This window comes from Pygocentrus nattereri, chromosome 3, assembly GCF_015220715.1.
Source record: "Pygocentrus nattereri isolate fPygNat1 chromosome 3, fPygNat1.pri, whole genome shotgun sequence".
Classification (NCBI taxonomy): domain Eukaryota; kingdom Metazoa; phylum Chordata; class Actinopteri; order Characiformes; family Serrasalmidae; genus Pygocentrus; species Pygocentrus nattereri.
This window is the reverse complement of record NC_051213.1, coordinates 40,954,419-40,979,166: the sequence shown is the minus strand read 5'-3', so window position 1 is coordinate 40,979,166 and position 24,748 is coordinate 40,954,419. Positions and strand designations below refer to the sequence as shown.

The 24,748-nt window shown below is 41.3% G+C and overlaps 1 protein-coding gene across 2 annotated transcripts in view; it reads right to left on the bottom strand.

Annotated features, from left to right (window-relative positions):
- jarid2a (jumonji, AT rich interactive domain 2a) overlaps positions 1–24,748 on the bottom strand; it is a 120,638-nt gene that overhangs the window by 35,440 nt on the left and 60,450 nt on the right. For both annotated transcript variants that reach the window (XM_017724538.2, XM_017724537.2), the window contains exon 5: positions 13,407–13,592. In XM_017724538.2, coding sequence (XP_017580027.2) covers positions 13,407–13,592 — 186 coding nt within the window. The remainder of the gene's footprint in view (positions 1–13,406; positions 13,593–24,748) is intronic.

Below are 24,748 nucleotides of genomic sequence, written 5' to 3'. Positions count from 1 at the left end.
AGGCAAGACAGAAGGTCTGTGTGGACGGGCTGTGATCTGTGCGAAGCCCCTCTGACATGTATAGTATGTGGAGGAAGATCAGGTGACCAGGGTGTCACGTTACACTGGTAATTGTGCTGAGTGGGCAGTGGAGTCTGGTTACATACAGGGAGAAAGGGAGAGAAAAGGCACAGTGAAATGGTACTACAGTACTTACAGTACTTAATGCTATACAATTGATTTACACTACATAATTACCTATTTAAATACTTAGTTATGTAAGGCATTTACATTCAATTTATATTATATATTGACAGCTTTAATTCTGCAGTTCTATTTCTTTTCTTTATTTCTTTCACAAAATGACAGAAACTTGGCAAAAATGCAAAAAGCATGATATTTCTTTCCACAAAAAACAAAACTGTACACTCTTCTAAAGTCAACTCTACAATTACTGGCACCCTTCATTAAAATGTGCTAAAAATCAAACGTATTAAATAAACCTCACATGCTGTGAGAATTATTTCAGCTTAAACAAATGGGTGAGCTGCATATCATTGCTGTCCGAAAACAAAAGCAAAAAAGGCAGATTTGTATTTGTCTACATCATTTGAATACAGTCTTTTATATTCTATGGAAATGTCATGATGAATGGACCAACAGAAATGCTCCAAAATGATCTTACATCAAAAAGTATGTTTTTGCCTTTGTCTGTAAAGTTACTATTTTGATGTTTTCTTCAGTAACACAATGTTTTATGAAAATACAGATGTCAAAAATATTAAACACCATCAACACACACCACTGTTTCAACTGGGTTCAACTTCGGAGAGGGGCACTGCAAAACCCACAACCATTTCTATGTGGATTTTGATGTGTGTTTGGGGTTGTTGTCTTACTGAAAGGTCTACTCATGAGCAAGTTTCAGACATCCGGTGGAGAGATTTTTCCCCCAAAGACATTTTAATTTTATTTAAAATATTCTTTAGGGGTGGCAATAAGTTTGCCACATCTTTTTGAAGGAACACGCTATTCTTTAGGGATGCATCCATACAATACTGGCTAAGGGTATCGGTCGATTGCACTGCTATGGTACACTGTTACTCGTTATGGTATCAGACTCAGTACTAGTGACGACTCAAACATATTTACTCATACTTCAAATCAAATCTGAATATACACATAAACACAATATACACTAGTAATGGACTATTCCAATGTACAGTTGTACAGTAATACGTTAATAAAACTATGAAATGTACTGTTGTACACATTCCGTATGTGCAGTTAATTTGAGGTAGATAATAAATGAGATGCAGGTACACAGGTGATAGAACACTGATATAGAATCTTCAAGATTGTATGGGATTTAGATAGATGTACAAGATGTCAATCTCTATGTGTAAGTACAGATTTGCTAGATTGAATGTGCAGAGGATCAGAGTGAGTCTGATGAGATGTGGATGAGGTGTAGACTGTCCATGGACATGATGACTCAGAGGTACAGTGACAAGCCTATAGACAGATACACCAGCACTACTGGCCTTTCAGCAGCCTGGTTGGCCCAGGGCTGGTTCTGGACTTTATGCTTCTGTACCTCCTCCTGCTCGGCAGCTGTGAGAACAGACAGTGTCTTGGGTGGGTGGAGTCCTTTAGAATACTCCTGGTCCTCCTCAGGCAGCAGCTGGTGTATAAATCCAAAAAGTTTGGGAGCTGGACCCCGGTGATGTGCTGGGCTGTCCGCACCACCCTCTGCGTTCCACTCAATGGCAGCGCAGTTTCCATACCAGGTGGTAATGGAGCCTGTTAGAACACTCTCCACAGTACATGGGTAGAATGTTCTGAGGATGCAGGGGCTTATGCCAAACCTTTTCAGCCGCCTGAGGTGGAAGAGACGCTGCTGTGCCTTTTTTACCACCCGTGTGGTGTGTTCGCTCCATGTCAGTTCCCCTGAGATGTGAACACTGAGGAACTTGAAGCTGATGATGGTGAAGTTAATGGTGATGGGGGTGTGCACTGTCTCTTGCTTCCTGAATCCACTATGAGCTCCTTGGTCTTGTTGACATTGAGAGAGGTTGTTCTCCTGGCACCAGAGCATCAGAAAGCTGACCTCTTCCCTGCAGGCCTCCTCATTGTCATAGGAGATCAGGCCAACAATTATGGTGTCATCTGCAAATGGTGTCATCTGCATTGATGATGACATTGGAGCTGTGTCTGGCTGAGCAGTCATGGGTGTACAGGGAGTACAAGAGAGGGCTGAGCACGCAGCCCTGAGGAGCTCTGGTGTTAAGGGTCAGTGAGGAGGAGGTGATGTTGCCCATCTTTACCACCTGACGTTGGCCCGTTCAGGATCCAGCTGCACAAACAATTGCTCAAACCCAGATCCCGAAGCTTAATGTTGAGCCTTGAGAGAACAATGGTGTTGAATGCTGAGCTATAGTCCACAAACAGCACTCACATACCTGTTCTTTCTGTCTAGATGGGAGAGGGCAGTGTATAGAGTCAGGGCTATTGCATCATTAGTGGATCTGTTCTGTCTGTAAACAAACTGCAGTGGGTCCAGAGTGGCAGGTAGTGAGGAGCAGATAAAGTCTCTGACCAGCATCTCAAAGCACTTGCTTATAATGGAGGTCAGAGCAACTGGGCACCAGTCATTTAGAGTTTTTTTACCCTGGCTGACTTTGGAACTGGCACAAGTGGTGGCCAGTTTGAAGCACGCGGGAACAACTGAGAGAGAGGGGTTAAAAATGTCTGTAAACACTGCCAGCTGATGTGCACAGGCTTTGAGGCCCGGCTGCCCTGTGGATATTAACACGCTTGAAGGCTCTGCACACATCAGCCACAAAGATGGAGGGGGGTGTTGACTCAGTGGTAGCGGGGGCGGGGACACTTCCCATGTGCGAGGTGTGATTTGCCTCAAAACAGGCATAGAAAGCATTCAGCTCGTCTGGAAGCACAGCGCTGACATTACTTACAGAATGAGCTTCCTTCTTAAAGTCCATTATTGTGTTTAGCCCCTCCCACAGGCTTGTCGTATTGGTGGTGTTGAACTGTGACTCCACTTTAGCCCTGTACTCGTGTTTGGCTACTCTTATGATTTTATGGTGAGCAAAGCTGGCTTTTTTATACTCATCCGTGTTTGCTGATTTAAAAGCAGCGGTATGCCCATTCAGAGCAGCACAGACCTCACAATTGAGCCATGGCTTCTGATTGGGGTAGACACGAACTGTTCTTGTGGACATAAAATCCTCTATACACTTTCTGATGAACCCGGTAACTGAGTCTGCATATTCGTCAATGTTATTGTTTAAAGCCTCACGGAACATCTCCCAGTCTGTGTCATCAAAACAGTTCTGAAGTGCTGAATCTGACTGGTCCTCTCAGATGTTGAGTGGTGCCCATTTCAGCTTCTGCCTATAGGTGGGCATGAGCAGAATGGAGAGATGATCCGATTTGCCAAATGGAGGTTGGAGTAGAGCTTTGTACACCTCAAAGAAGGGGGAATTAGCAGTGGTCTAGCATGTGTGATCTTTGTGTGCTGCATGAGATGTGTTGGAAGTACTTTGGAGTGACTTCCATAAATTTCGCTTTGTTGAAGTCCCCAATAACAATGGAGGTGGCCTCTGGGCGCGCAGTCTCGTGCTTTTTAACAGCCTTGAACAGGTTCCCCAGCACCAGGTCTGTATCAGCCTGTGGTGGGATGTACAAGGCAGTGACAGTGAGTCTTGAAATCTCTCTAGGCAGCCACAGCCGTCTGCATGAGAGGATTAGAAGTCTGGGGAGCAGAAAGACTCGTTGAAATGTACACTCCTCTGATCACACCAAGGATTGCTGATCATAAAAAATACACCTCCCCCTTTGCTCTTCCCAGAGAGGTCCTTTGTTCTGTCCACACAGTGCACAGAGAAGATCGCAGGCTCAATGGCCTCATTGGGAATCTCCGCTGATAGCCAGGCGTCTGTCGAGCAGATTATACAGCAGTCCCATGTTTCTTGCTGGAAAGAGATTTGTGCAATGAGTTCACTGATTTTGCTGTCCAGAGACTGCACGTTTGCTAGTAGCATGCTGGGGAGTTGGGGGCGATTAGCATGCTGTCTCAGCCTCACCAGAACGCCAGCTCTCCTGCCTCTTTTCTGCGGCATTTCTTCGGCCAGTCGGCCCAGATGAATGGGGCCTCTTTGAGGTTCCCAAACAATGGATCTGCGTTCAGGGACTCAACTCCGGTTTCCATCGATCTGATTTCCAAAAGTGTTTTTCTGTCGTAAACAAAGGTGCTGGCAACATAGTTGGTCTAAAAAATGGTATTCATCCATTCCTACTATTAAAATAAAACAGCACTATTAGATAAATGGCGAGCAATTTCTCCAAACTGTTTTGAGGGACATTTGAATTACAATGTGTATGGTTTATCTTGTATAACTGTTTTGCCCAGTTTTTGTGAGGTGCCAACAATGCTGGAGTTGACTGTGTGTGGTATTGATTAAAAGCTTAGAATCTGCACTTTGCAGATATATCTGAAAGTTACCCATGCTTTTGTTATTACTAGTGATAACTGAAACCTAAGTAATAATGCAGTGATGGTACATTGCTCTTCTCATGCACTTCTCCCCAAACGCATGATAAATATTCCTCTCCTCACTACAAAAGAAGTGTCAAGGAAGATCACACTCCCTCCATTAATGTGCAAATAGTTGCAAATGACTGAGCGCTCCAGGTAACACTTACCTAAGTACATCACAAGATACATCACACTTGTACTAAATATATAGTACGCTGGAGAGCTCTTCCACATCCCACCAATACTGATATCTTTACTCTCAGAAGTTATCAGTATGCCTTTGCTTTAATACTCATATATATTAAAGAGGCACTGTGGCTTAAAACTACCATTTAATTTAACTTGTTGTATTATGTAATATTTGTTGTAATATATAATAAGTTACACTGCATTGCATCAATCAGCATCTCTCACTACACCAAGCATGTATTATGCAAATATGTAACATAAAAACCGCATGGTGATAAACAGACATCAGTGCACTTCTGCACTGATAATTACAAAAATGTTATTCAGTCTCTAATAGTAATGTGAGCTTTCTAGCATTAGCGAGTGAGACAAAAACCCATTTCAAACAGCCTACCCTTAAGAATCCAGACCACAGCAGTTGTAGTTCTTCAAATGTTTCTCTCATTTTCAAGATATATTTATCAGAAAGATGTTGTCCTAGTCTTTAAAGTGGAAAACTGTAATGTCTGAGTCTAAAGACCACTGCAGATCTACTGTAGGAGTAGAGTAGTAGGGTTGGGTGTTATAATAGTAATATGGTAGACTGACGTATCTAAAAAAGAAGCCAGTATAAGTCTGAACGGCCAAATAAACATTCCTCCAATTAATATTTTAGAGGGGTCACTGACTGGTATGAGGGATTTTACTAATAGGAGGCACTGACAGAAAGAGGGAAAAATCAGAGCCAGGAAAAACCTCAAAAAAGTTTGAGAGCATTCAGCAAGTCTCAGCGATGAACCATAAAGTTGTCTATATCTTCGTAGCTGCTCCAAGAGCCACTCCTCAAAGTTGTTCATATTTGTTCCATGGCACGTACTTTCTTTTGACCAGTCACAGGCTGCCAGCTGCTGTGTACACGTCACGGCGAATAAAGCCTACATACTACATCTGCGGTTGGTTATTTTCTCAGCAATTATGTTGTATTGTTAGCCAAAGCTAAGCGAACATCATCTCCAAAGTATGCTGAGGCCAAGAGCCACATTCAAGCCACAGAACACGTGATTTAGCCAAAATGGCCCAGTCCCAAACACTGCAGAACAGGTTAAGTTTCAGCTTTCTGTTACTTCAACACTCGAATTTTGCCATCTCAGACACTAGTTTTTACTGTCTACACTATCATGTGGCACTGTTTGCTTGCGAAGCTAATGTTAAGTTAGCCGATCAGGCCACAAATCTCGACACCACAGAAAAGGTTTAATTTTCCCTTTGTGTCTTTTCAATGCCAGTTGCTTCAATTCCCTCCCTTAGAATTGCGTCACTGTCATCTAAACATGTGCTGGTGTTTTAGGTAGTCAGAACTGAACATGTTCTGTTGTGAGCAGAGCTGTTATCATGCTAGCTAAGTTAATGCTAACTAGCATCTCTGCCCTCGTTAGCAGCACTGTTAAACATATTAGCAGTTGTTAGATAGATGATTTGATTTTTACTGAAGGATGACTTCAAAATCATGCACTGCATTCACTTATTTTGTGACTTTGTAAGCAAATTAAACTTTATTTTTGTTTTTAAGATAATGCAGGAAGAGACGACAGAAAAGCAAACAACAACGCTTTTATGGATTTACTACTGGTAATAACGTATATTGTTGTAACATTTGGACACAGTTTAAAGTGACAAAACAAGTTGATATGGCCCAACTTTAGGTATTCAGCATGTTTGTAACAGCTGTAGCAATAATTACATTTTTCATTTTGGCCATAGTGATCCTTAAACTCTTATACACAGAATGAGTACTATACTTTTGTTGCGCTATTCAAAGGTAGACACATAGAATGTATGGAATTTATAGAATTTACAACCATTTGTCTCTGTGTTTGCACACTGTGAAATTAGACTTCTGCATTTAATCCATCCGTGCAGTGAAACACCCGCATACATGCACACTAGTGAACACACACTAGGGGGCAGTGAGCACACTTGCCCGGAGCAGTGGGCAGCCCTATCCACGGTGCCCGGGGAGCAATCGGGGGTTAGGTGCCTTGCTCAAGGGTACTTCAGTCATGGACTGTGTACATAATCACCCTGCTGTAAAAAGACAGCACATTCTTTACTTTCAATGTAAGTTAATGTAAACAGTTTTTCCAAGTCATTTTGGACCATTTTTATTGGTCTATTCATGATGTAATGTTTACACAATGGAAAGGACAGGTGCTGTGGTCAACTGATGAAGAAAAGTCAAAAATGGGTATATACGTTTTTCTTTGGACATCAACAATATGCTGTTTTTTTCTGATAATCAGCCTACTAACTGGCATTGATGCTGATCAAAATTGCTGTTACACTTTCATCAGAATTTCTCTGCATGTTACAGTGAGCTGCACAAATTTTTATACTTGTTATCACTGACGATAACTGCAACTATGACTGTTTAAATGATTATATAACATGATAACGTACTACGTGTTGGCCTTATAGCGTGCACATGTGCAGCATGCCTCAGTGAATGTGAATACCTTGCGCTGTATGGATGGTATACGGCAAATGTAGGCAATCTGACAGAGTGCTGTGTATAGACACGGATCATTAGCTGCACAGTGTGGGGTGAGGCACAGCCATAACTCACCTGACTGAAGCCCTGGAATGGAAACCAAATGTGTGCCCTGTTTACCACTCGCCTGCAATAACATACTGAACCCTGAGACACTCGCTTAGTGTTAATAGCTGAAAAATTGGGAGAGGTTTAATAATTAGAACTTTCTGTTATCAGATACAAAATGATATCATTTTATATTCAACATTTTACACTGAAATAAGCAGAGATTTTTTTTATCTAGAGCACACATTTTAAACCTTCAAAACAAATTACATTTGTATTTCCAAACTACAGCCTCAGTTTGCAGAAAGGAAGCGCAGCTTTTACATTCTTGCTACATTTGCTAATGTTAGCCATCTAAACAAATGGGAAAAAATGGAAAAGCTGACTCTGTTTATAGAATGCCAATTGAATATAGAAATAATTAATATATAAATCACCATATAATCATTTAATTGTTTTTCATGAGTTTGTGTGGCACTAAAAATGTTGCCTTTAATTGCATTCAAAAAGCAGTCTAGATTGAAATACTACTCATAACTTCAGCGTGAGTGGGTGGGACTAAATTACTGTAGGCTGAATAGGTAGATACATGTAAATGCACTGGGTTTAAATCTGTGCATTCAAAGTAGGCTGTTCTTGCAGCTTACTGAATGTATGGACTAGTGAATCAACAGGACACTTTGTAATCTTAAAAATTCTGACCTTTTCCTTATTTTGTCATGTGAACTTTAAGCTCTTCTCCTTCAATTGCATTTCCTCAGAGTCCAAAAATATTAGATATACACCAATCAACTAAAATATAATGACCACCTGCCCAGCATGCTGTAGGTCCTCTGCATGCTGCCAAACTAGCTCTGACCTGCCGAGGCCTTGATTCTACAAAGTGCCCTGTGGTTTCTGGTACCAAGACATTAGCAGCAGATTTTTTAAGTCCCGTATGTTTCAAGGTGGAGCCAACATGGATCAGACTTGTCGTTCTACCACATGTCAAGATGCTGGGTCAGTTTGAGATCAGGGGATTTGTAGGCCTGGGCAACACCTTGAACACTTCATCATGTTTCTCAAACCATTCCCAAACAGTATGTGCAGTGTGGCAGGGCACATTGATGGTGGCATGAATCAAACTGACATTCACATGAATGCCCAGACCCAGAGTTTCCCAACAGAACACTACCCAGAGCATCACATTCCCTCTACCAGATTGCCCTTTTTCCACAGTGCATCCTGGTGTCATTACTTCTCCAAGTAAACAGCACACATGTACCCATCTGTCCAAGTGATGTTAAAGAAAATGTGACTCATTTGGCCAGGTAACCTTCTTCCGTTGCTCCAAGTTCCTGTTCCAACATTGCATTTTATCTTTACTAACTGGTGGTAGATTAAAATGTGTTTCAGGAACCAACAAGTTCTCAGAATGGATTGCGGGCAAGACACTTTGTTTGATAGGTTTAATCACATGATATGGGAAGTAGAGAGGCTAAGGGGGCTGCAACACCCCCCAAATTTCAGTGCTGCAACTACCAAAAACAATAACGGACAAATAACAAAAGAACAGAATTTTACATTATTTTAAGCATAGCAAAAATGTGCTTTTTGGAGAGTGTAGAGTGATTTTTTTTATTTGTTTTCTGTGGTGTTTATATATATATAACGAAAATAAAATTAGTAATAATGACTTCCGGTGTGACGCAGCATGGTGTAGACATGTGTTTAGAGCTCTCTGCGGAGCGGAGTTTTATTTTAATGTTTTGATGCTCATTTATACTTTTTGGTTGGTTTATAATTATAACAATTATTATAAACAATTTCACTGTTCTGAAGACTGAGGTCTCAACTCTGAAATCCACAATGGATATGGAGCACTCCCTGACCACGTACTCAGGGGATGTGTTAGCACTGCAGGCTAAAGTGGAGCTTTTAACAAAGGAAGTGAGTGCACTGGATGCTAAATGTGATGACCTAGAGTGCAGGTCTCGCCACCAGAACATCAGGATCGTTGGAGTCCCAGAGGGGGAGACGTTATCACTCACCAATTCTGCAGTGTCAGAGTTGCTATGACAGGCCTTTGACTTGGACAAAGCTCCTGAAGTTGACCGCGCTCATGGTTCTCTAGCTCCAAAAAGAGGTGACATCCCAAGTCCCAACGTGGCCAGGCTGCACTATTACTCTGACTGTGATCAGAGAGCCAGGCAACGGCAGTGGATTACTATATGAGGTTTGCAGTTTTCCCTGATTATACTGCCAAAGTTGCGAGGGCCCGTGTAGCATTCAACGAGGCAAGGGGTCCGCTACAGCCTCTTATTTCCCGCCCGACTTCGGATCACCTATAACGGCACGCAACACCTTTTCACTTCTCCAGACGGCCAAAGGCTTCATCTCCTCATTAGCCAAGAAAAGTGTGCACCAGGTATGTTAATATCACCCTTTCCATAACACGGACTGTTGATCCTTATCAATCATACCTTTTGGGTGATAGTAGGGAGAACTGTTAATTTTCTTATTATGTTTCGATGTGATTATGTTTCGATGATTATTTCTTTTTCCCCTTTCCCCCTCCCTTTTTCCGTTTGGTCAGCTGGTACTTCTCTCTACTTTCACATTACAACTTTACTCTATAAATAAGCACTATGTCTAACTCTAACCTTCAAGATAGGACTGATATGAGATTTCTGAGCTGGAATGTGAAGGGGTTAAACAATCCAGTCAAACGCTCTAGGGTACTAACCCACTTAAAACATTTAAATTCAGATGTAATTTTCTTACAAGAAACACATCTTAGAAACAGTGACCACGCTAAGCTAAAATGCCACTGTTTTTCATTCAACAGACTAGAGGTGTAGCAGTGTTGATTAGGAGAGGGATCCTATTTATCCCTGATAAAACTATTACAGATGGGAATGGCAGATACCTGATTGTTCGCGGCACCTTATGTAATACCCCTGTTTTGTTGATGAACATTTATGGTCCTAACTTTGATGATTCAAATTTTATGCAAAAGTTATTCAGCTCTATTCCTTCTTTAAACACTCATATTTTAATTATGGGTGGAGACCTCAACTGCACAACTGACCCAGTCTTAGACAGATCAGGCACTCGCACTTTGTCACGTTCTTTGACTTTCCAAGCAGTATTAGGTTTCATGTCCAATAATGGGTTTGTTGACCCTTGGAGATTTTATAACCTGGGTGCCAAGGTATTTTCCTTTTATTCTCATCCTCACCAAGTGTATTCCCATACTGACTATTTTATTATTGACGGTTCTCTTATTGGTAACATTTCAGATCATGCTCCGTTGACAGTAAATATAACATTCTCAAATGATCGTTTCCCAACTCCCTGGAGGCTTAACTCGCTGCTGCTGTCTGACGATGCTTTCAATAATTAAATTTCATTCTCAATTGACAAGTTTATCATTATTAACAAGAATGACTCCGTTACTTCTTCTGTTTTATAGAAATCTCTTAAAGCATACCTATGTGGACAAATAACATCATACACAGCATATCAGAACATATCACATAAACTTAAATTGCAAAATTTGATGACAGAAATGACTGAGGTTGATAAACTCAATTCAACAAATCCAACACCCACATTACTGAAATGGTACCTTGAGTTACAAACCGAATTCGATCTCACCACAACAACTGATGCTGAGCAACTGCTATTGCGTACATGTGCACAGTAGTTATTATGAACATGGGGAAAAACCCTCAAGACTTTTGGCCCACCAGCTTAAAAGACAGACTTCATCTCGATCAATTTCCCAAATGAAAGATTCACTTGGTGCATTATGCTCTGACTCACCATCTATAAATGCTGTTTTTAAATCCTTTTATTCTACTCTCTACCAATCTGAACCCCTCTCTGATGATACTGAGTTGCTTTCATTTTTCAACAGTCTGGAGTTTTCCTCTGTGAATACTACAGCTATACACATTCTTGAATCGCCCTAAGACTTAGAGGAGATTTCTCTCTTGATCAATTCTATGCAAACTAATAAAGCACCTGGTCCTGACGGCTTTCCTGTTAAATGTTTTAAAAGATTTAGGGATAGGTTTTCTCCTCTTCTTCTAGATGTGTACAATGAACCCTTTCTATCTTACTATCTCTCCCTCCTACTTTTATGGAAGCATCCATATCTCTCCTTCTGAAGAAAGCTAAGGATCCCACCACCTGTGCTTCATATAGACCTTTGTCCCTACTAAATGTGGACTTGAAAATCCTGGCTAAATTATTGGCTTTACGTTTGGAGAACGTTCTTCCTGAAATCATTTCTCATGACCAGAATGGCTTTATTAAAGGTCGCAACCTCTTTTTTAACATCTGCACTCTTTTAAATGTGATTTTTACTTACTTTACAGAGGTTTGGATAAATCTTATGCTATAAAATACATTTACAGAAAAGTGAGTGTTACCCTGTAAACTCACCAGCTTTATCACTTAATCAATCCACTATTCTGTTTAAATATGCCCCTGCTGGGTTTAGGTATTTAGGGATCCATTTATCTCGAACTTTGCCCTCTCTTTTCCATAACAATTTCTCTCCTTTGATTGTTAAATTGAAACTGGACTTACAAAGATGGAAGTCTCTCCCCTTATCACTTATTGGGAGAATTAACACTGTAAAAATGAATGTTATGCCTAAGTTTCTTTCTTTGTTTTAAACTATTCCGCTACTTCTCCCTAAATTTTTTTTAAAACTATGGATCAGCTCATCATTTCCTTTACATGGGATGGAAAGATTCCCAGAGTAAGGAAATCTTTGTTGCAGAGATTTAAATTTGATGGGGGGCTCGCCCTTCCTAATTTTTTTATTCTATTACTGGGCTGCCCATATTCAAAAAGCCTCGTGTTGGCTTCATTCCCCATATTTGCTGTGGGTTAAAATAGAAATTCACTCCCTTTCTTCATCCTCAGTATCTGCACTTCTAGCTTCCTCCTTACCTCTCAGGCTTACAGATTTTACCACCAACCCCACAGTCCTCTCTACCCTTCAGATTTGGATTCAATTTAGGTGTCACTTTAAACTTATGTCACCTTCATCATCTTTGCCTATATTGGATAACTACTTATTCCCACCCACCCTGAACGACACTGCTTTTATTACCTGGCACAGCAGTGGTATTAAATCCCTTCACAATCTTTATAAAGATGGAATTTTTTGTAGCTTTGCTCAGGTATCAACTGAATTCAACCTGCCCCCTTTCCACTTGTTTAGATACTTGCAAATTAGACACTGTGTCTCTTCTCTTTTTTTGGATTACATCCACCTACCTGTTGGGATATCCCTTGGATGACTTTCTGTCTCTAGATCCCTTTCAAAAATTTTGTATATCCAACATCTATTCGAAGCTTATTCATGTGGACCCATGTTCCATGAATAAAATGAAAAGATCTTGGGAATACGAGCTGGGCATTGCCCTAACAGACCAATGGTGGGATAAGGCTATCGTCAAGGTGCAGGTAAGTGTACCTTGTGCAAGATTACATTGATTAAATTTAAAGTAGTTCACCGACCTAAATCTCAGCTATCTAAATTTTATCCGAACACCACCGATGACCAATGTGATAAATGTCATACCTCACCATGTAATCTAAGCCATATGTATTTTTTCTGTCCCGCTTTACGCAAGTTTTGGCTTGCTTACTTTAAAACTATGTCAAAAGTTCTAGGCGTGGACATCGAAATAAATGAACTGTTCTTTAGCAATATTTGGCTTTTCTACAGATTTAGGGAGTGGAAGGGTGCGTGGGAGGGGGGGAAGAGAAAAAGGGAAAAAGGGGGGTAGAGGTAGGAAAAAGGAACATATTATAATCCAAATTGGTCCTTTTATTCATTCATTTGTGTTTTTTTTCTATCTTTTTTCTCTTCTATCATATTTGTGACCAAACACCAGCTACTGTCTAGGCCTTTTTTTCCTTCACTGGATTTTTCCTGTTTCTTGTTCGATTTTTTCCTGATGTCTTGACAAATTCCCTCAATAAATAAAAAAAAATAAATTAGTAATAACTCTAGACTTCCAAGGGTTAACAAAGACACACTCAATGGCAGTGAGTATTGCGCTGTTTGCATGGGATTGTGGTGTAAGGGGTTGAAATTACCATGTCCGTTGGCGATGACTCGGCTTGAGGCTTTGCTCTTGCGTGGACTGGCCTGACAGGAAGTGGAGGCACTGCAGGCTGCCGGCTCCTTTTGCTCTTCGTCTTCGTCTTCTTCTTCCTCTTCTGCGTCTTCATCATCCTGAGCACTGCCGAAGTACTTCATGTTGCTGGGCAACGCAGCAGAACCTGAGGGATGGAGAGAGGAAGGTCAATATAAGTAGAACCAGACAGAGCTGAGGTGAGCAAAGGTGATATTAGCCCTTATTAGTATATAAATCATAACCGCTTGCATCAGGGTTCAACCCTTTAAAATCCCGGGCTTATTACATCCTAAGGCTTATTATTCAGTACCTATAGGGACTTCAGTGCAAACTGGCTGATCTACTCTTAGGTTGTAGAAGTCTGAAATAAAACTCTGGGTCCTGGCCATTTGAGAGATTTAAGGTACAGAGTGGCCAAAAACCTTTAAAATGTTAACCTCACCACAAATATAACCAATCAACAATGACATGTTTAACGTTTGAAGTTTGCTTCTTCAGTTTTGCTTTTCAAAATGCATTTTTTCCCCATTCACTTTTCAAAAAGAAGGCCTCCTCACCTTCATAGTTAGCTAGATGCTGTTGCAGAAAAGGGAAATTTCATCACTTTTTTTGCATTAATACATGTTGCAATGCTTCACCCTTGAGAAACCTAAGAGTCAGAATTGTTCACAGTGGTCATGATAGGAACTAGACAACTGTCCAACTGTCAAAATCTGATGTCAAAATCTGAATTATATAGTTGTAATTCATATATATTTCATCATCATCATCATCATCATCATCATCATTGTTGCACTGCTAGTCCAGATAGGGTCGTGGTAGCAGTTGGGAGAGCAGAGAATCCCAGATGACCCTGTCCCCCGCAACTTCCTCCAGCTCCTTCATTTCGCTGCTTGTATTCGCGATATCTCATTATTTCAGTCATTACCCACAGCTCATGACCATAGGTGAGGGTTAGGATGTAGATCGACTGGTAAACAGAGAGCTTCGCCTTTTGGCTCAACTCCCTCTTCACTACTACAGTCTACATTACTGCTGCCACCTGTCCCAGCCTGCGGACGATCTCACGATCCCTCTTCCCGTCACTCATAAACAGGACCCCAAGATACTTAAACTCTTCCACCTGGGGCAGGTCCTTTCCCCTTACCTGGAGTGGGCATGCCATCCTTTTCCAGGCCAAGACCATGGACTTCCATGTGATTCCGCCAAAAGAACAACATCATTTGCAAATAGCAGAGAGGCCACCCTCTGACCTCCACACATAATGCCCTCCTGACGCTGGCTACGCCCTGACACTCTGTCCATGAATATCACAAACAAGAGTGTAGACAGGGCACAACCCTGGCGGAGTCCAACGCTTAATGCCGAGTATATGGACACAGCTCTCACTCCGGGAGTACAGAGATTGGATGGCCCGGAGTAGTAGCCCCGGCACCCCATACTCCTGGAGGACCTCCCACAAGATATCTCGAGGAACGTGGTCATAAGCCTTCTCCAAGTCCACAAAACACATGTAGACCGGGTTGGCAAACTCCCATGCCCCCTCAACAATCTGTGAGAGGGTGAAAAGATGGTCCATTATTCCACGGCCGGGACGGAATCCACATTGTTCCTCCTCAATCTGAGGTTCATCTATCGGTCGGAGTCTTCTTTCCAGCACCTTTGCAGAGACTTTCCCAGGGAGGCTGAGCGGTGTAATACCCCGATAGTTGGCACACTCCCTCCGGTCCCCCTTTTTAAAAATAGGGACCACCACCCCAGTATGACAGTCCAAGGGTACTGTTCCCAAGGTCCATGCAATATTGCAGAGGCGTGTTAGCCACGTCAGCCCCACAACATCCAGAGCCTTAAGCATCTCTGGACTAATCTCATCCACCCCCGGAGCCTTGCCACCAAGGAGCTTACCAACTACCTCAGTGAACTCCATCAGGGAAATGGAACTTGGCACCCCAGGAGCCTCTGGCCCTGACTTCCGTAAGGGAGGCACATCTCCCGGATTAAGAAGTTCCTCAAAGTGCTCCTTCCACTGAGCGACAATATCCTCATTTGAAGTCAGAGTTTCTCCACCCTTGCAAAAATACAGCTTGGGCGCAGCCACCCCGACCACTCCTGAGTTGCCAGAGGAGTTGTCCAGAACCTCTTTGAGGCCAAATGAAATTCTTTTTCCATGGCCTCACCAAACTCCGCCCATGCCCTGGATTTTGCTTCTGCCACCGTTACAGCTGCCACCTTTTTAGCCTGTCGGTACCTATCTGCTGAATTGGGAGTCCTTCGGGCCAACCAGTCCCTAAAGTCCCTAACCAGTCTCTTTCTTCAGCTTGATGGCCTGCCTCCGGTGTCCACCAGGAGGTTCTTGGGTTACCACCCTGACAGGCACCCACAAGCTTTTGGCCACAGCTAAGCCTGGCAGCTTCCACAATGGAGGTTTTGAACAGGATCCATTCAGACTCCATGTCCCCTACCTCCTCTGGGACATGAGAAAAGCTCTCCCGGAGGTGGGAGTTGAAATCATTCCGAACAGGGGCCTCTGACATTCGTTCCCAGCACACCTTCACTATTCGCTTGGGCCTACCGGATCTGACCATTAGTCTTACCTGCCATCTGATCCAACTCACCACCAGATGGTGATCAGTTGACAGCTCAGCACCTCTCTTCAACCTAGTGTCCAGAACATATGGTCCCAAGTCAGATGAAACGACAACAAAGTCGATCATTGACCTTTGATCCAAGAAGCTCTGGTACCATGTACACTTATGAACATCCTTGCGTTCGAACTTGGTGTTCATTATGGACAATCCATGCCTAGTCCAATAACAATTCACCATTTGGGTTTAGATCAGGCAGGCCATTCTTCCCAATCACGCCTCACCAGGTCTCCCAGTCATTGCCAATGTGAGCATTGAAGTCTCCCAGTAAGACTATGGAGTCTGTAGGCAGGACCATTTCCAGAACCCCGCCCACTCGCTCCAAGAAGGCCGAATACTCTGACCTGTTGTTTGGTGCATGAGCACAGACAACAGTCAAAGTTTTCCTCTCTGCGATTTTAATTCACATTGAGGCGACCCTCTCATCCACCGGAACAAACTCCAACTGTATGGTCACCAGCCGGGGACTCGTGAGTATATTTTATATTTTTACATTTTTATGCAAACATTAATGCTTGGTTAATTTAAATTTAATACTTCAAAATAATAACTGTGGCATGTACATCATGCCAATCTTCGGACGTCCTACTGAGTGTGTACTTGGTAACAAGTTATGTTAACTTCACTTTAAAACTCAACGAAGTATGTGATTTGGCCAGGGGTGTCAAACTTTAGCATACAACTGCAGAATTATATGCTGCAAATGGAGAGCGCTGTCTAACACATCCAAGATCTCCCATAGATCTGGTGGCTGTGAAGGCCATAGCATATAATTTACATAATTTTCATTCTCATGAGACTATTTAGTCACCTGTCAATGGGGACACTTTCAACTTGGAAGAGACCCTCCCATTAGAATACAGATGTGTAATTATAGGAAAAAGGGGATCAGAAAGAATAACTTTCTATTGATTTGCAGTGACCCTTCGCTCTCAGAGGTGACAAGTGGGCTCAAACCATGCCAGCAAAAATTATTCCCCATAAACATAACCCACTGACTGTAGCGATCAGACATTCAGGCCTGAGCTATTTTCATGGTTTGCACCACACATGCACTCATCCGCTTGTCGAGATGGTGAAGGATGACTCATCTGACCTATTTCACATTTCTCCACATCTCTGTAGGTCAGTTTTACACCACTGAACATTCAAATGTGCATTCATCTTCATACTTATGGGTTTAAACACTTGAGCCCTGCTATACTATCCCTCTCTATGTAGTTGTGGATAGACAGGTCCTGGTCTGCATTGACAGTCTCAGTCACCTGATGAACAGCTGCTCTTCTGTTTTTCTTTGCAAATCAAGCAAATTATCAAAAATCACAGGTACTGAATGTACGCTTTATGGTTGTTTTTCTCTGAGATCTAAATGGAGATGTTTCTTTAGTCACTGTTCTTATTTGAAACACTTGCCAATAGTGCAGTCTTTATGCCTGAAGCTCCTGCCGCAACAATGAACCCACATTCAAAGTCACTTAGATCTTTTCCTCTTGCCATCTCAATCCAAAATTGAGGTGAACTGAACCTGCTGAACATTTTTATACATGTCACAGAGTATGGTAGGATGTTAATTGCATCACTTTATAATGTAGTACATCCGTCTGAAAGCATCTGCACTCATGTTTCTCCACTCATTAGAGGTAAAACTATGCAACTGATATATGGATCAGTAGATTATATCCATTTCAATGGTTAAGCTAACATTAAGACATTTGAGGAAACATTTCTGGTCCCAATGAAATTTGTCAGAAATATTCAGAACTATCAAGAGACACAAGAAGAAAGGAGATCTGATGAGTTTCCGCCATCACCGACTTCAATAACGTTGCGGTTTTATAGCTATACATTACCAGATAAGTAGTGAAACAGAGGTAGCTTTCGGCAGTGTTAAAGTAACAGTAACTGTTGATGTTAACAATAACGTGAGACTAAAATAAGCCCTGCACAGTATCCAATACCCTCACCTCTGTAATCAAAACAACACCCTTAAACAGGAGTAGTATGGAACTTGCAGGGCCTAGTAATTTCTGGGATCTAAATAATTGCGCCTATACTCTGCAGGTACTACAGTACTACTCTTTTCATTGTTAAGTTTTAACCTCTTATTCTTCAGGGTATATTTTGTTTTTTTCCATCTGAATTTACATAACCAAATCATAAGACAAATTATTCAGTAACTGCATGAAATGAATTAAAATTTTAATTTAATCTTTTTAAAGCTCCCCTCAAATTGACAGAAGTGTGTTTGATGATCTACTCATACTGCTATATGCTATCTACTGCTTAAAGCCAAAAATCTTAGACGCTCTTTGTATTATGTTATAAAAATAATTTTTACAGAGTATATCACTGAAAAGACACCATCTGTTTATAGTTTATAGCCCAGATTTGTGGAAAAATGGGTCCACTTTCAGTAGAAAAAAAAATCATTCTTCTATTATAAGGGTTTTAAATTACATCACCCATCTATTTGACCAGGAAGAAGACAGTTACAGCTTCACACCACACCCACCTTTTGAATGCAGCTTATGAAATATGAGAGTTATTCAGAACATGATGAAGCGTGCTTTGGAACCACCAGTGGCCTCAAGGAGTTGAAGAGGCTAAAATCAAAAGAGTTAAATTATTGAGCCACCCAGCAGAAAACTGGCCAATCATGGTAGCTAGCCAGATATAGCTAAGCACCTCTTCTACTGGTTAGGCATTCAAGAGCAGATGAGAAGGCCACAAAACATTAAACTAACCACTAGCACAATTACAAAGTGATAGAAGAATTGATTTCCAATAGGTGGGACCATTTTCATGAGAAAAACCATCATTCTAAGCCTTCTGGAAGTCCTAGATACATCACTGACTGAATACAAGTTTCCATTTGGGTTGTTAGAAACACAAGATTTAACATGGAATGTCATCATACGCTTCTTCAGAAGCTTCAAAAGTCCACTTAATCTGCCAAAATGTTCATGTGAATCAGCACTAAGATACATCTACAGGGAGATTCACTGGTAAGAGCCCTGAATGTTCTGAAATAACTCTCTCTAGGATGAAGCAATCTGAATCAAACAATGTGCAATGTGCTCCTCAGTATATAGTGCTCTGAACAAGCCAGGATGCCTGAGAATGTCAGAGAGATGAGGTAGGTGCTGGATAGCCATTGCGACGTTTAACCTCTGTTTTCAACTTCTGGATGAACACCCCTGTACCCCCTCATGTGTCTTGCAGAAAACGGAGATGACTTCTAGCATCGCATGTAATGCAATCAAATGACATCCTAAAATTCCCAGGAAAATAACTACTAAGAGCAAGTGCTCCGTTTAATGTCAACAGATCATGCACTCCAGTTCCTATGTAAGATTCTGCAGCTTCATCTTTGACTTTCACTGTCCTTTCCATGGCTCTGTGCTGCTAGCCTGAGGCTCAGAGACAGCAGAGAGAGGTTAATGGCTGAGATGGCAGTGTGGCCCCAATCCCCCTTCATCCAACCTGTTTCTAATCCTTGCTGAAGGCTCCACAGCTCATAATGGAGGGGCTGTTCAGAAGCTTTGCGAATGTCCTCAATAGCCATTTATCTGCAGCAGGGTCACTGAGTGCATGCGACCAGTTTTGGCTATAGCATGTGATTGTGCATGCGACCAGTTCGTGCAGTGTGCGGAAAGAAAGCTGTTCTGATAAATGTGGGAACGGAAGAGCATGTGAGATAAACCAGATCCAGGACCAAGAACTAAAGCTTCCCCTTGGTCCATCTTGCAAACTTAAGAGTAACAGGACAATGTGGAAATATATCAAAGAAATACTCTAGAGTTTTCTCACCAAATCTCTACTTGTCGCATTTGTAGTGTTTGACTGATTGCCACAGATGAAAATTTTAATGCTTTTCTATGTACACCATCAGAAAAAAGGTTCTGTGCAGGTACGTTTTTTCATCAAGGTACAATGTAAATATGCCATCAAAGGTACAACAGTGGCTTTAATGTCCGATTGTGCATCTTAAATAAGGTTTTTACCAGGGGAATGGTACATATTTGTACCGTTTCATAACCTGATGTTTTAAAACAGAACGCTAAAATAAAAATACCCCTTGAGGGTACCACCCCAGAGATGCTTTAATAGCTTTTTTCTGAGTGTGTATTTGTTAAAAGAGCAAAAAACATGTTGACTCGAAACCTGAGATATCGACTGGTCACATCTTTAATCTTGGAGCTGTGAGATCAAAGAAGTTTGCAAGTCTCAGTGTTGAGTCAGAGTCTTTGAGACCAGTCCATTTCAAGCCTCTGACGTGCAAGACTGAGTCAAGCCTTGAGTCTCTAAAATGTGGGTCCAGGTGAAGTCTCTGAGGTGCGTGTCTGAGTCAAGTCTCAAGTCTCTGAGGTGCCAGTGAAGTCCTGAGTCTCAGAAATGCCAGTCTGAGTAGAGTCTCTTAGGTGCAATCTGAGTCAAGCCTTGAATTTCTAAGGTGCGAGTCTGAGTCAAGCCTCAAGTCTCTAAGGTGTGGGTCTAAGCGAAGTCTCTGAGGTGCGTATCTGAGTCAATCTCAAGCCTCTGACATGCAAGTCTGAGTCAGATCTTGAATCTAAAAATCGCAGTCTGCATACAGTCTTTGCAGTGTGAAGTGCTCTATGTTGGAGGCCTCAGGATACTGAGATGGTTCCATCTTCAAGGCTTTTAGGCATGGGCTAATGAGACCTCTGAGCTGAAGACTATTGTCACTAGTAAGTAAAACAGATCCTTTGCTGTTAAATTTAATGATGGCGATCCATTAGAAGGATGTAATGCTGAGCACTGTGACAAGTGAATTGTAACTCTTGCTCTGATTAAAGCTATGCAATTTCTGTCTAGATTAGACTGCTCACTGGTACATGAGGCAACTGATATGTAATGGAACTTGTATACATAAAATCTGTTAGATAGACTAGAACTTTCAATATTGGTTACACTGTGTTATTTAGGTTTTAGCTACAATTATTACGATATCCTAAAGCAAAGGGAAATCAAAAATCTACCCATTTAAATTATTCCCAAATGGAGCTAATTATTAGGAGTGCTAATGGTGACAGGCCTCATAGTGCAATGCTATCAAAATATTTCAGATACAATATGATTCTTTTACAATATTTAAACATTTGTAATATGCTTAGTATTGGCTTAATGAGCTTAGTCACTAGACATTATCATTAGCTAACAGAACTGTTTTTCTCATGCAAGAGGTCATTATTATTTGTATCACATGAAATGTGTTTTTAATCTTTGTAGGAGTTATTTGAGTGAAGTTTAGCCATGGTAACTTATGTTACATCCATGCGATAATGACAGGAACGGTTGTCTCCTACTTTTACACTCTAATAAGTCTGTTTTCCCACTAATATTTTGCCTGACCCCAGATCCCAGATGCCCTTGTTAGGAGATCACATCTGGTCCCATGAGACTACTCCACTGATAAAAACCTTGGTCACTGATAAAAACCTTGGTCACATTAGTGCCGTCTTGCGAATATTTTACTAATTTACTAGTCTAACGATGGGCTTAATACACATTAAAATGTTAATAATTAAATAATAAAACATTGGTCCTGCATATTTATCGTGCAAACAACTAAACAAGGGCATTTCAAATGAGAACTACAACAGTAGTTCAATGTTCTGGATATTTAATTTTATATTACTATATAAAATATCACTACATGTTGCAATGACAATGAACAAATAATACACTCATCGTCAAAAAAAAAACAGTTGCACCCAGTAGGAAGTGTCGAATTGCAATGTTATTCGGAGGGAAGATAAAGGATATCAGGAAAAATAAATGATAAAAAATTTAGACTGATACAGGCAATATTTATTAAGCTACACATACAGAAGTAGTGTCTCTCTGTGTGGCGTCCAGCTGACCAGTTTTCTAACGCAACACGCCAGACTTCTCGGCATAGTGTTGCAGAGGTTCCTAATGGTGTCCTGCAATCATCCACCCCATGCAGCTTGAATATTCTCACGCATTTCTCCCACACAGTTTAACAACGAATCCAATATCATCCCACATATTTTCAATCGGTGATAGTTCTGGCCATGGCATAGTATCTGTGTCTTCAAGCCAAGCTCTTGAGATGGCAGCAGTATGCAAACGAGCGTTGTTCTGGCGGAAAAGCGCACCTGAGTGTGCATTCAGAAAAGCTTGGGCCACTGGTTGCAGGACCTCATTAACGTAACGTTGGGCTGTAAAAGTGCCTGTAATAAATTCAAAGGTAGGGCTGGGCGATATAACGATAACGATAATTATCACAATATAACGTTACTCAATATAACTATAAGTAGCATTCGATATATTTTCAATATAATAGAGCATTCTTACACTTCCACATTCTACCAACAGCCCTGGGGCGTTTTCTATTGCAAGGAAAGCGAAACTACTCTCCTATGACCACAAGAGTGCGCATTTCAAAGTTGTTTTGATGTGATTTGACGAGTCTGGGGGGGTCAAAGAGTGAAATGAGTCACCAAATATACTTTAGCAACGCCTGAAACGTGAAGTATGAATGGAGCGACCGGCATCCTGTTCTTCTGTGACCAAGTACGAGTGACGAGATAAGTGCCGTAACTGTACTTTCCTACAGTGAACTCACCTCTTTCTGTACATCATAACAAGTGTTAGCAACATTAAATCACGTCTGCTCCTCATAACTACAGCTCAGTTACAGCTTTCAGTCATATTTTAGTATTAATGCATTCCCAAGCAACAAAAGTGAAAGACAGAAGTAGGTTAATGCAAGTTACAACCTTGATTTAAACGAAAGTAAACTTGCCCTATGTGTGCAATTGGACAGTGGAACAACGCTAGCTTCCCAGGCTAGCTGTTTTCAGCAGCTGGCTAACCTGAAGCAGCGCACTTTCACTCCCACAGCACAGTGAAGTGATGTTACTGTAGATCAAACAAGACAAAAAAGTTTTTGGTTCACCCCTCAAAGTACTACGACAGAATAGAGAAATGCAGATGTCTGCTAGCTGGTGTCTAAATACTGTGATATGCTCTCACATGGCTGTGGTAGGAGTGATGACAGTAAGGTAGTATGATCCATCATTGACGCACCGAACCGAATGTTTGCTGTTCATATTAAGCTGACGTTGTTGAAAAATGAAACAGTTTTGCCTGTGTAACGGAATAGCCTAGCACTCATCATCAGCTAAAAATAATCTTTCTAAAATTATGAATATTATAAAAACTCTGGCTGTGCTTTTCCATCTAGCAAAAACAGCTCACCAGAAACTTTCTCCAACAATCCTATGACAAATTTGTGAAATGGTCCACTGTTTACTGCAATTTCCCCCTGCGATCAATAAAGGAATATGAATCTGAATCTGTTTGGCAAGTGTTTGTCATGTTCTGACCATAAAGGATAGTTTAAAACAGCAACAAACCACTCTGGAGAAAAACCAGCCTTCAAACTTGAAAGAAAAAATGATTTGACATTTATCACAATATGTATCGATATTGATTGATTTTTATTGTTTTTTTTTAAGAGATAAAAGATAAAGACAAAGATAAAGATCTGCCTTTGTACAAAACCGCACCCCACATTATGACACCAGGCTTTCTTGACGCGTGATGCATGACAACAAACCATTCTGCTTTCTCTTGACCACAGTGCCTCCTCCGTGACCCGTACGCCGCGCAATACATTGATAAGACCATCCCACTTCCCAAAGGCCTACGATGCGACCCTTATTGAACTCTCCCAACTGGTGGAATTACTTTCGTACTCTTCTTCTAAGCTTACTTTGAGTCAAAATTGAAAGCACGTGCAACCTTATATAGTGAGTCAGGTACAGCGATAAGCCCCGTCCTTGCTTACGTCACGTGCTTGAATCACTCACATGTCTCATGATGTCAAACCTACCCACCAAGTTTCATTCCTGTTGGTTGTTTTCTTCTGGGTGCAACAATTTTTAATACAGTTAAATACAGGCCTTACTAGCTCCAGTAAATACAGCTTCCATTCCAAATTACAACCAGGAAAACATGGAACATTGAAATCAGTGTACTCCTTGAGTGGTATCAATTACCAATCATGACTTACACTAAACTGTAAGCTCCAATTACATTTCAACACACATATGGAAATGTGCTGCTCTCAGTACTCACCATGTAGTGGCTGGTTAGGAATGATGAGGATGAAGAATGGGACAGGGGGAGAGATTCTCTCATTTACATCTTTTATATCTGAAAATCCATTAACCCACTTTGCCGTCAGCCAATAATCCAAAGCAAATCTAATCAGTCTGCTCTCTGTCTTTACAGACCCCAGAGTATATATGTATGTGAGTGTGTGTGTATGTGTGTGTGTGTGTGTGTGTGTGTGTGTGTGTGTGTGTGTGTGTGTATGTGTGAAAAAGAGCGAAGGAGTAATTCAATTTGAGTCTGCCATGTTTGCTCTGGCTTGACGCTCCTGATGAAACGGCAGCTTGCATGGAGGATGACGGGGAAAGAAAAGATGAAGATGGCACATCATTACTGGCATATAAGCAGCCTTAGCAGTCTGGAGTTTTGTTCTACTATTTAAATGCAACTACATAATTAACTACATAAAAATTATATTTTAATATATTACACTTTTGAGTTTACACTGTTGGCTTACGTAGAAATCAAAAAATGTCAAAAAAGTGCTGAA